The 11748-nt window shown below is 43.2% G+C and overlaps 1 protein-coding gene across 1 annotated transcript in view; it reads right to left on the bottom strand.

The window, feature by feature from the left end:
• Positions 1–207: 207 nt before the first annotated feature.
• Positions 208–11748, bottom strand: part of LOC125759442 (atlastin-3-like) — a 47611-nt gene continuing 36070 nt past the window's right edge. Inside the window, exons 5-6 of the mRNA XM_049418218.1 lie at positions 1662–1753; positions 208–301 (exon numbers count right to left, since the gene is read on the bottom strand). Of these exons, the coding sequence (XP_049274175.1) occupies positions 208–301; positions 1662–1753 (186 nt within the window). The remainder of the gene's footprint in view (positions 302–1661; positions 1754–11748) is intronic.

Genomic DNA, 11748 nt, shown 5'->3' with positions numbered 1-11748 from the left:
CCACATTGCGTACTCCCAATACGACCCCAGTCCTCCTCATTTGTTCACTGTCAGAGTGGCAAAGAGACAACCATAAACACTCGTTGTTCACATCACGCTATTCAATACTGCTTGGTATCGTTAATCATAATTTGAACAGTGACAGTGTCTATTATGAGTCTGTTGTCTTCTCAAAACTGAGTTATCGAAACTGACAACATCAATTCCTCAGCCTCCCGAAAGCTTTGGTCCAGGAATGGCAGAAGGCACAATGCTCCTCTTTGCATATCCAAGCGCTTCACGGTTAAGAATGCCTTCACACCTGGGGATCAGCACACCAGGACCGTAATGAGAAATCTTTCATTGACAAAAATAACTCAAATATATAGTGCGTACCTTGAAAGCAAGAACGTTTGGCTTTATGAAACATGATAATTTTCTCAAGCAGGTAACTTCCTTGGATAGCATTTTTAGAAAGGATATTTTTTTTCCTCACGCCCCCCGCCCCCATTTTTAAAGGGACACTATAGAGCAAAACGATTTTTCGCATATTATTAAAGTAGCCTTTCACGATACCAAAAATACCAAGCTTGCCGCGAAAAGACGCTTAGTAAGCGAGAAAACGCGCGAAAACAAAATGTGGGTGGCGATGCCACCTTGAATGTTCCGCACCATTCGCCGTGACGTCACATATTTTGACGGCGTCTACTAGGACGACGTAGTTCCTAATTGGTAAAAATGAAGTACATGGTCGTATGAGGGGCCCAATGGCTTAACGTGCATAGTTTGGGCTATTTTCTTGAGCCAATGGCGCCAAAATACGATAAATACACTTTGAAATCCGTGACGTCACACGGGCAGATTTTGGCGCGAAATATAAAAATGAAACTTTGAACTTAATTTTCTCCTCTAATAATAAACCTATGATGGCGAAATTAACGGCATTAGAATTTTAAGAGCACAATTTATCGATCTAAACCAACTAATTGTTTCTCTATAGTGTCCCTTTAATTTGAAAAACATCCAACTTACCCTTCATCTTTGCATTCCTTCAGTTCCTCTAAATTTGTTCGTAATTGAATATTTGCTTTAGTGGTACTGCTACGGAAAAAAAGGAATTTGAATATGGCAATACTTCAAAAAGTATAAAGATACCATATTTTTCTTCTTTTGATACATTCTTCATTAAAAATCATATTTGCTTTACGTCACGGTAGATGTCCGAAGTACTGAAAACATTTCTTCTATTTATTTTTCGCATATGCTCCGGATTCCAGCAGTATACCCGAAGAAAAACGGACTCGGTGCTGTTTGAATGGGTATGCTAGTAATCATCTTGTTAAGATTCAGATGGACTCCGGCGGTTGTCAAACTCGCGCCCTTTGGACGCCTGGCCGAGTTCTCGCGCGATGCCTGATCCAGCCGCCATGCCAGCATTTACCGCGTCACAGACCAATTTCACACTATTTGTGATTGCATTCAAGGCTGATTGCGCTCTTTCTCTCTCTCTCTCAGCTTCTGCTGCCCTTTCTCTTTCTATAGCTCGTTCTTCTTCCATCTTTCTTAGCTTTTCTTCCATTCGCTCTCTTTCTCTCTCCATTTCCTCTTCTCTTGCTTCCGACTTTTCTCTCTCCTCGATTCGTTCTCTTTCCCTCTGTTCTTCTCTTTTCTGATGCTCTAGCCTTTCCCTCGCTGTTTTCGCTTCCTCTTCCTGCTCTTTTCTGATGATCTCCTCCTCTTCCTTGAAGAAGTGTTGGAAGAGTTCCTCAAGGTCCTGTAAAAGAGAAACACACATCATAGAGTTACGTTCAACTTTTGTGTGCTTATATTTGCGTGTGTGCATCCTCTGCAAGGGAAGCAAAACTATACGCAGAGCGAAGCTTCCAAAATAAGACATTCCTAATAAAAAAATTAGCGACCTTCTTTAAAAGTAGAAAACAGGTTTGCCTTCGCATGAACAATAAAGCAAAATATTCACGCTACGATTTCTTTTGAATTTTAAGCTATGCGATCAAAAAATAAAGAAACGCCAGGCCTGCAGCGAAAGCATAGCACCGTCACAGCGAAAGCGGGAAAAGTGGCATTTCTACAGCCCGTTATAAGCTCTCTGGGCAACTACACTAGCAACGTAACCACTACGCCACAAATAATTTTTGTGGAGTTGAGAAGCAACCACTACGCGAATATTCGTCATTCTGCATAGAAGCGCAGTGCCATCTGTAAGGCAATATGTGCCCTTTGTGAATGCGACGGCTGATGACGATGAAGAATTAGGACTGAGCCCTTTGTAATGAATTGAAAAATTCAACGACTCACTAGTTACGTAATTGGCATTGTGCAACGCGTGGTCGTTATTTCACTCTCCCACCAGGCTATATAACATACGTTTACGTAAGAAAGAGAGAGAAAGAGGAAAAGACCTTTATTGAGACCATGTGGAAGTGGATCATGGGGGCCTTATGGGCTGCCTTGGCAACCAATAGAAGTGCACTCGCGAGGAACCCATTACGCTATAAATCATCATAATTGTTGTGAAATAGAAAAACAGCCACCATGCCATTTTTCGTAATTCTGTGAAGAATCGTGGTACCCGCTCAACACCTGTATGACATAATGTGCACTTTGTTGACGCTGTGGCTGATGACGATGAAGAATTATGGCAGAGCCTTTTGTAATGAGCTGGAAGCATTCCACAACCCACTCGTGCGCAATTCCCATTATGTGACACCTGGTTACAGAATTCTCGTTTTGTGACGCCTGCCTGTTATTTTACTCTTCTAACACGCTACATTACATATGTTAATATGCTTCCTTCCGGACATGAAACTTGTAGAGGGTCTTTTTGCAAAGCAGTTTAAAGCACAAGCACGTCTATGTACATAATTATGTTACAAGACACCACAAACATATAGGCACACATCAACCGTCAACCACTGGATAAGCAACATTGTGATTTAAAATTCCTTCATAGTAAGCCGGAAATAAAAAAAAACATGTCTGATCCCTCCGTCATAGGAATCGGTTAACACGAGAGTTAAACGTGTCTTCACAGAAGTAGTGCTCATTGTGTAGTGATATATAAGAGCTTGTACAATGTCTATTCGTGTTTGGCAGCTATTGCACCGTTTGACGTGGATGCACCCATGTTGACAGCATGTCTCTATCGCGACGACTAACGCCCATGATCAGTAATAAACCGTTGTGGTAGCTGACGGTGTAAACATATATTTGGACACAGCGAATCGTGAATCCCGTGTAAGGATGATATCAACAAGCTCATAATCAACACTGGTACCCGGTATGCGCTTCTTCAAAGCGTCGTCAATTAATGAGAGAAACTGCACGGTGTGCGCTTTCTAGTAATGGGTAGCCGACGCCTGTGCTCATGCATACATAACACACACTGCGCTTCAGCGACACGGGAGGTAGTGGTTCGTAGCCTGAGCCGCAAACGCGTGCGTCCCGCTGGCCTCTGTCTCGCAGGCGCGGCTCTCGCTCCTCCAAGGCACGACATTCGCCCGTCGAAATCGCGTCCTTTCTTCAACGCATATTGCAGCAGTTTTATTAGTCGGTGCTCTCGCAATTGAAGCAGTCGGCCGCGGAGAAATCTCGTTGGGGCACGTGGAAGCTGCACTACTCTGATGAGCCGACGCACGCTAACACGAAGCCAAAGGCGAACGTAAATGCGTCAAGGGTGCTTCAGCGACGCCAGCGCGGCCAGTCTACCTCTCTGGTATCGAGACGCTTTAACCATTACCCCCGATATCGCGTGCAATCTCGGAGGAAGCGCTAGTAAGTGTCGATCGTGAAGCATTACTTCTTTTCACACTTCACAGACGGCGGCACCGCCCCGCTCCACCCGCCACGAAAGAGAATGTGTGAAAGATATAAGGCGCGTTCGCGCCGGGTCTAGCATCTCCCGAGTTAGCTTACTCGATAGGGCGATCGGGCGCTTGTCGTCGCGGCCGCAACGTCGTGGGTTCGATTCCCAGAGGGGTATCTTTTTCTTGGTTTTTTCTTTCTCATCCGTTGGCGTCCATTTTATCAACGTCATATCCGTGACGGATGCACTTGGTGGACCCCGGCATAAAACACTTTCGTGCTAAAAAAAAAAAAACAAGCATGCCTCTGAAGTAGAGTACTGGGCTCCAACGCAAAGGGCCCAGGTTCGAACTCCTTTCCATCCTAGAAATGCTTTTTTTATTTTGTTTTTATTTTTGTTATTTCATGCGATAGCGGTTAAGGACACCGGCAGCGGTGGCGGCGGACAACTGCGCTTGTGATCTCACAACAGTTTTCGCTCTAAAAAAGTCTGTCATTACACAGACTCTTACGGGAGGGATATGACGGCCATAATGCGGTCATCTGCCGAGCCGTGGTAAGGAGCCGGGGAATAATTTTGATCACCCGCGATTATTTATCTTGCACCAACATTGCAGGAAGCCGTCGTTTTTACAATTGCCGCGCACCGCAATAGGGGCAGCAATACCGAGAATTCGAGGCGTTCTCTCCTGCATAGCACTTCTGCGTAAGTGTAATTATGTCGTAACTACGTCGTACAGAGTGTGCACCAAGCATTTAGCAAATGGGAAGTGATAGGTCGCAAGCCCGGGCCCCCACACTCCGAAACAAGTGTTAATCACTTGGCTAGACGCTGAGTCTCGTAGGAAGTGAATATATTTTAACAATATGAACGCGAGTTGTGCCTGCAGCAAACCAAATGTAAAAAAGGGAATATTTCCTATGACGGCTTTATTGTCTTTTGTGGTTGTGTGTGAAAATTCCAGTGCAGGATAGCATATAAATTCCACAAGGAAAATTGTACAATGAGGAAAAATGACCCTATGTGAAAATTTTATGCCATACGTACATTTTTCTAGCGTCTTTAAGGAGGCTGCCCAAAATGCCGACAGAAGTAACAAAAAAAGCTGATGCCACCCTAAATAGTGTCCTGCGACAGGCCGCAAGCTTCAATGAAACTCGACGATCACGCATCCCTTCTACATCTCCCAAAAGAGGGATTGCGACCGTCAGCTTCGCTAGTCTCTAACCTTCGCCGAGTGGAATGATGAGTTTTGTAATACTTTGATGAATTGCTAAGGAGTGAAGCGTTTCAGAAATGAGATAGAACATGAGGCGAGATGTCGTACTCAACAAAACTGCAGTATTGTTATCAATAAGACGCGTGTTTACTGTAGACCAAGGGGGCCGAACCAAAGCTAGTTGAATAGTTTACAGGCGAACGGTAAGGCAAAACTTGAAAAAGAAAAAAATTGTTTTTTTTTCGTTGCAATTTGGGAAGTGTGAGCCTTTGTGCATATTTTCCACGTTTGTGCTTTTCTTAAAAAGCAGGTTTTTTTGTGTGTGTGGCTGGAAACCATTTTTTTCGGAAATAGGTGGCGCATCCCAAGACAAGCCCCTCGCATGCGCTCCATGCCGACGGTCCATTTTTCTAAAAAAAGAAACTTCGTGTACGAAAGCCAAAATGTTTGTCTGGAGTCGGCTGTGTAAAAGCAATTGTCAGGTAACTTCTAAGGCAGTCCGAAGACGCTGTGCGCCTTTTTACTCGGACTTGTTCTTCGGAGCGCTTCTATTCAAACATTTTCTGCTCCTTTCTTCGTTACCCCTTGTGTCGGTTGTGCCTGTCGACAAGTTGAGATGCTGAGGGTAAACATGGTCTCCAGCAAGTGTAAATTTCCTGCCAACCAATACAGCTCTCTTCTAAATGCGAATAAATGCCGTTGACGTACTAAGGTGCTGAACGCGGAACCAGCAACATTTTCATCGTTGAATTTCTCAGCCTTTTCACCCTCCTTCGAGGCCAATAGTGTACATGGTGGCAAAGGGTATGATCTAATGTAGATGAATATTGTTTGTGATGTAATTAGACCGAAATGCGCGCGCAATCTGCGCACTGCAAGTGTTGAGCTAATGGGAATTGCGTCACAGAGTCCTTGCTGTCTTTGTTCAGGCTCCATAGTCCTAAATATTGTGGCATTCGATGTTCTTTTTTGTTTAATGATGGCAGTATTGGACAAGCCAAAATTCTGAAATAATTAGGATTGAAGGCTGAGCAAAATACAGTCAATTTGCTCGAAAGAGTTCACCACAACAGACAATACATTGCGGATAGAGCTCCACGGCAGCTCACAAAAGAAGCAACGGAAACAAGACGACATGCTCGAAAGTAAAAATTTGTATTTGGCAATCATTACCGGAGCCTGTAGCTACTAAATGATATAGTTCAACAGACTTTGCGGCAAACCATGTTCGCTTTTCAGCTGTTTTTTTTTTAAGTGTAAACTCGATTATCTCAAAAAAATGTCACAGTTTCGCCGCAATGGCGAACCCATGAATGCGATAGCAAGAAACTAATGCTATACGAAGTGAGGCTCGCCAATGGATACTCTCAGTTTGAACAGCGCTCCTGTTGCAAAGGCGGCCCAAGCAGCGAAGGAAACTAGCGTGCTTCAAGTGTCGAGCTGTGACACTTGATAGTTCGCGCTCATCTTCTGTTTGTTCGTTTAGCGGCGTCCCTTGAACTCGAGTGACTTTCGTACGCTCCGTAACATGAGTGCGGACATCACGGTGAAAGCGTGAAACATCCCTCTTCCCCTCACCACGAGAAAACCGCGCGAGAAGACAGCGGAAGGGCAAGGTTCTGCCTGCGCAAATATAAGAAGCGAGCGAACTCGCCGACGACTTTTAAATGCGCCCGTCGCGCTCCTAGCGCCATCTCGCTGGTAATGAAGAAACGCTTATAAGGGACTGCCGTCTCTGAGTCCGTCCAGCGTTAAAGGGTGTGTATATAACGCTCGCCGTTAGCTACGTGGAGGATCTGCGTTTCGTGGCGTAGTGGTTAGCGCCACTCGCTGCGGAACAAGAGGTCCCTGGTTCGATTCCGTGCTTCGGAAGCATTTTTCAGAATTATTTTTCTTTGGGGCTTATATATATATATATATATATATATATATATATATATATACGCTGCATGACGGCGGCGACGGTGACGGCAAAATTCAGTCGAGACTGTCCATATAATTGCTATCGCAATAAAACGCGTTTTTTATCACTCAGGTACCATTATTTACTATGTATTCCAAGATAAGCAGCTGATAATTTTTTCTTGTATTCTGTATTATACACTTTACAGTTTTTGTTACAATTTTTCTATGATGCAAATTAACTCAAAATTTAATTCTCAGTTGTAAAAAGTTCACCAAAAGTAAAATATTGGTCAGATTTGAATAAATCTGCATCAATTAAAAGAACAGATAATTTGGAAAAAATTGGTTATATGAATTATGTGGATATTCCGCTTAGTCACATAGAAAAGGGTACCTCAAAATGGCCACAAATGCATGGAACGTGCGGGGCTTACCCTGTGCCCTTAAAGAATGGAAACAGCATCGAGTTCAACAAAAGCGCGCTGAAGATTTTACGTCGCCCACAAATGGACTCGAATGTCATAAGTATTGGTGGTCCCCGACTTGCGATCGGAGTGTCGATTTGGGACAGCGAGCTGCCAAATGACGAAATATTCCTGGAGAACAGAGTGCACTCCTTCTACTTCTACGGTGTTTGAGGTGACGTCGGTCACCAATTAAGGATGAGATAGCAGCACACTAATACGTTGAGTTTCGAAGAATCATAAACTAAAAGCCTACGCCAAATATGTCATGTGGGATGCTGAACTTCTGGTGGGAAAATGTGTTTGATCGACTTGTATGACCGCGCTAGTTTACGAATTATTTTTAAACTGCTTTGTTGCGTATGTCATTTAACGTTATTGAGAAAGAAAAGAAGCAGCGGAAAAAGCACCATTATAGCTCCTAAAACAGGCTTGCATTTCGCAGCTACGGTTTACTTTACCACAAAACAAAAAGGGGCAAGCAAATTGAACCTGCCCTGATCGGCTAGCGGCAGACTTCAGGGCTGATACACAGTGAGAGAAAAATAACTGTCCAGCTCACCTGCCCTGGCTTTGCGTTCTCTTGCCTGAGGTTGTATGACGATAGTGAAAGCCTCGGTGCTGCAGGAACAGCGGCGGATAGTGGCTGTCCTCGCAAATGAGTCGGGATGTAGCCCGTTTCACAGCATTTTATCCGAACGTCGGAGTGACTTTATTATGGTAGTTCTTGAGAGGAAAAGGGGGTTGTTTACATAGGGTGGTAGGAAAGGGGAAATATGAGATGAGGCGGTCGTAGCATCCGAAGAAAAATTTCAGCTCAAGGGCAGCGACCATCCCTCTCCCCACCAAGCGAGGAGTCATATGAAGACGCACGGCTGGCTCGCAAAAGATACGCGGGTGTGAGCGAACCCACGCAAGTAAACCAGTTCGCAAAAGTTTCCAACGAGCGGTTCACAAACGCCGGCGCACACTACACGCTTCGCCCCTCCACAGGATTTACGTTAGTGGAGCTGAAACAGCCTTCCGTACATGCTTCGCCCCCCCCCCCCCAAGTTTTTGTGTTTGTTTTTGAGACGGCATTATCGTACACACGCTGCTGCTGTTCGTTTATTTTTATGTTCATTGCTCTTCTGTTTTCGTATATACTGCCCAACCTGCTTGAACTGTGAGTCAGCAGCGTAGAATAAATAAGTAACAAAATTAGTGAACAACCGCAGCCGACTGATCACACAGCGTGTTGCGAATGCATAATGATATCACAGAAGGTTCTGTCTGAGACGCCGTAGAATTGCAGGCGGATTGCACAAGAAGATGCAACGGCGCCTTCCAACTGCCACATTTAGAACAAGCATAGTATTCTGATGCCTCTAACCCCTTTCACCATTTTTTTTTCCTTTGCATCTGGCTACCGCTTCCCCTCTCCGTCTTAACTAACTGCGCACAACAATAACCCTTAGTTTTGAATCAACCCACCCGCCTAGAAAAATGCAAAAAGTGTCAATTTACCTGAAATGGTAAAACCTGGGTCTCGATATTCTCCTCTAAAGTTGGAGCTTCCACGGAAACAAGCTGCTAGCGCTTCTTAGCCGAGTGTAAACAAAGCATCCCTTGGCTGAGACCTAATGCTCTCAGTAAAAAATTATTGCTAATGAATTTCAACCATTTGGCCGCAACCTACTGAGGGACCTCATGCAAATGAATGCGAAATTTTAGAATCTTATCATACGCTAGTTTTCAAAAAGACGACACCTATTTCATACTTGCTCTCCAGAACGAACCAAAATACATTCCGAAATTCTGTAATAAAGGTGGGGAACGAGCCCTTGACCTCTTCAAGGTAGCGGTTCTAAGTCCCAGAACGGAAAAGGTGTTTCTTTGTCCACTTTATTTCATTTGAGTGCATGTGATGATTACTACACTACACAGCACAATAATAAAAGAAATTTTGCTTTCCCTGTCTTTGTTTCCCTATGGAGGTTTTATTGTCACCTATATATTTGTTCGTTTGGAATCGCATGTGATTTGCGAAAATACGCCAGCCGCATGGCCACAATTTTCACTGTGATTGTTATACTACGTTCCACCTGCTGTCCAAACAGATTCCTTCAATTACCTGTGCACATTAATGGTCCGCCTGCTCTCCAAACAGAGTCCTTCAATTACATGTGCACTTTAAATGGGCGGAAGTTATTTTGGAAGTGTTGGGACGCCTTGCCTGTACAGTTCGGATAATGACATTGTATATGAGAAAATTGCCAGAGTTCCACCTAACAGTGCACGTTTAAAACACGCTAACTTCCTAATAAATCGTCGTCTTTTTTGCATTTATTATGTGCCTGTTTTTCTTTTGTCCTAATTTATTGCGTCAGTACGACATAATAGAGCACTTTTTAAATCAGTATTCCCAGCTTTCAAGTATTACTTTTCATGTCCGTTTCACTGTATGCGCCACCCGAGTATGCGACAGTGGCCCTTGAACATGAATGTGAGCAGTGTGCTTGTTGAAAGTTAATTGAGTGTCACTAGTCCAGCAGTCTTATTGGACAATTGCACGGCTTTGTTCAACTGTTAACGCATTTGTTCCATCACAAACAATAACGTTTTTTTTTGTTCTCCTGTCAGACATACAGGTCGTGCACGTCTTCACTCGAAATTATATGGATTTTCATAAAAATTGGATGGTTTTCCTGCCTATTTTCGGCGCCTACAACGCGCTTTTTAATGCCTAAAAATCCGGCCTCTACTCGTCATACTTCGCACAGCTTCTCCAGCATAATATACCATAATGCACCATCATTTTCCTTACCCACCAATTCATCGTTGCTTACCAGCATTCTCGCGATACTGTGCGCAGTCACCCAACATTATTCACTATTTGCTGCTGCCTCCCAACATCGCTCAAGAACGCCCACCATTCTTTCTATTTTACTCATCCCTCGTACACCGTGACCCCACCATTGGCCGGTGCCTACCACTATATAGACACCATGACTTCAAGCATATTCAGCATTATTCCCCCGTGTTCATCTATTCCAGTATCCACCATGATAGCTTTTCCAATAGCAATGTATCAATAAATTAAGCATCTATGCTCTAAAGTGACGCTGATGTTACGTCGGACTATATAGTAGCCTTAGGCACCAGTCTAGTCGATGGGTTTGGTAAGCGCACCACATGATCATAACTAATCAAAGTGCAGAAAGACGTCCATATACCTCGCAACGCTGGCCTCAAAGCGTAATAATAATAATAATAATAATAATAATAATAATAATAATAATAATAATAATAATAATAATAATAATAATAATAATAATAATAATAATAATAATAATAATAATAATCATTTATTTAACGTGCCCAGGAACAACCGCGAGGTCTTTGTGCAGGCGCACGCAAAAAAAATCAATAAAAATAAACAATACAATACAGACAGTCTTCAGAAATAAAAAGAGCAAGAACACTTAGACAAAGAGAAATGAACACAAAAGGGGAGGAGTAAAATAAGACAATATGAGAAATATTGAAGGGGAATAAAAAATTAGATTGCACATATACAACTATGCGGAAAGACGGAGAAGGGAAGACTTTGTACATTGTGCCATACTATGTCAAAACAGTGCAAAGCTCGGATAAAAACAATGATTGTGGACTATGAAAAACGTCAAGATCAAGAAAGTTAATATTATAAAGACTTTGTGTTCTGTGAACGGTAGAGTGTTGGAAGAAGCAGGCGGGTACATGAAACGGTCTGTTCTCTCTGGTTAACTTACGCGGAATTCGAAAATTAACACAATTGAGAAGTACAGGGCAGGATATGATACCGTGGACTAGCTTGTAGAGAAATAAGAGATCAGAATGATTTCGTCGGCAGTAAAGTGATGGTAGTGATGATGATTCAGCAGTATTTGAACGAGATCCAGAGTCATTTTTAGCAAAGCGATTGTTATATATGCTGAGGAATTTTTTCTGGACTCGTTCAATGGTGTTACCGCTGGATTGAGCAATGCCATTCCATATCACGGACGCATACTAAAGTTGCGGAAGACATATTGCCGTGTACAATTTGTGTAGGGCCATGGGAGACCTGAATTCTCGAGATATTCTACCAACACATCCGAGAGAACGAAGGCCCCGCATAGCAGCACGCTTAACGTGAGAAGAAAAGTTTAACGCGCTGTCAACAACAACACCAAGATCACTGATTTTATAAACCTTGCATAACGGCAGAGAATTGACAAAGTATTGAAATGACACGCTAGATGTTTTGCGAGTGATAGACATGAATTTTGTCTTTGAGGTATTTAGAGAAAGGTTATTGCCGTTGCACCATTCGGAAAAAGAACACAAATCTGACT

Source organism: Rhipicephalus sanguineus, chromosome 8 (assembly GCF_013339695.2).
Source record: "Rhipicephalus sanguineus isolate Rsan-2018 chromosome 8, BIME_Rsan_1.4, whole genome shotgun sequence".
NCBI classification, from domain to species: Eukaryota; Metazoa; Arthropoda; class Arachnida; order Ixodida; family Ixodidae; genus Rhipicephalus; species Rhipicephalus sanguineus.
This window is presented reverse-complemented; position numbering and strand designations above follow the sequence as displayed.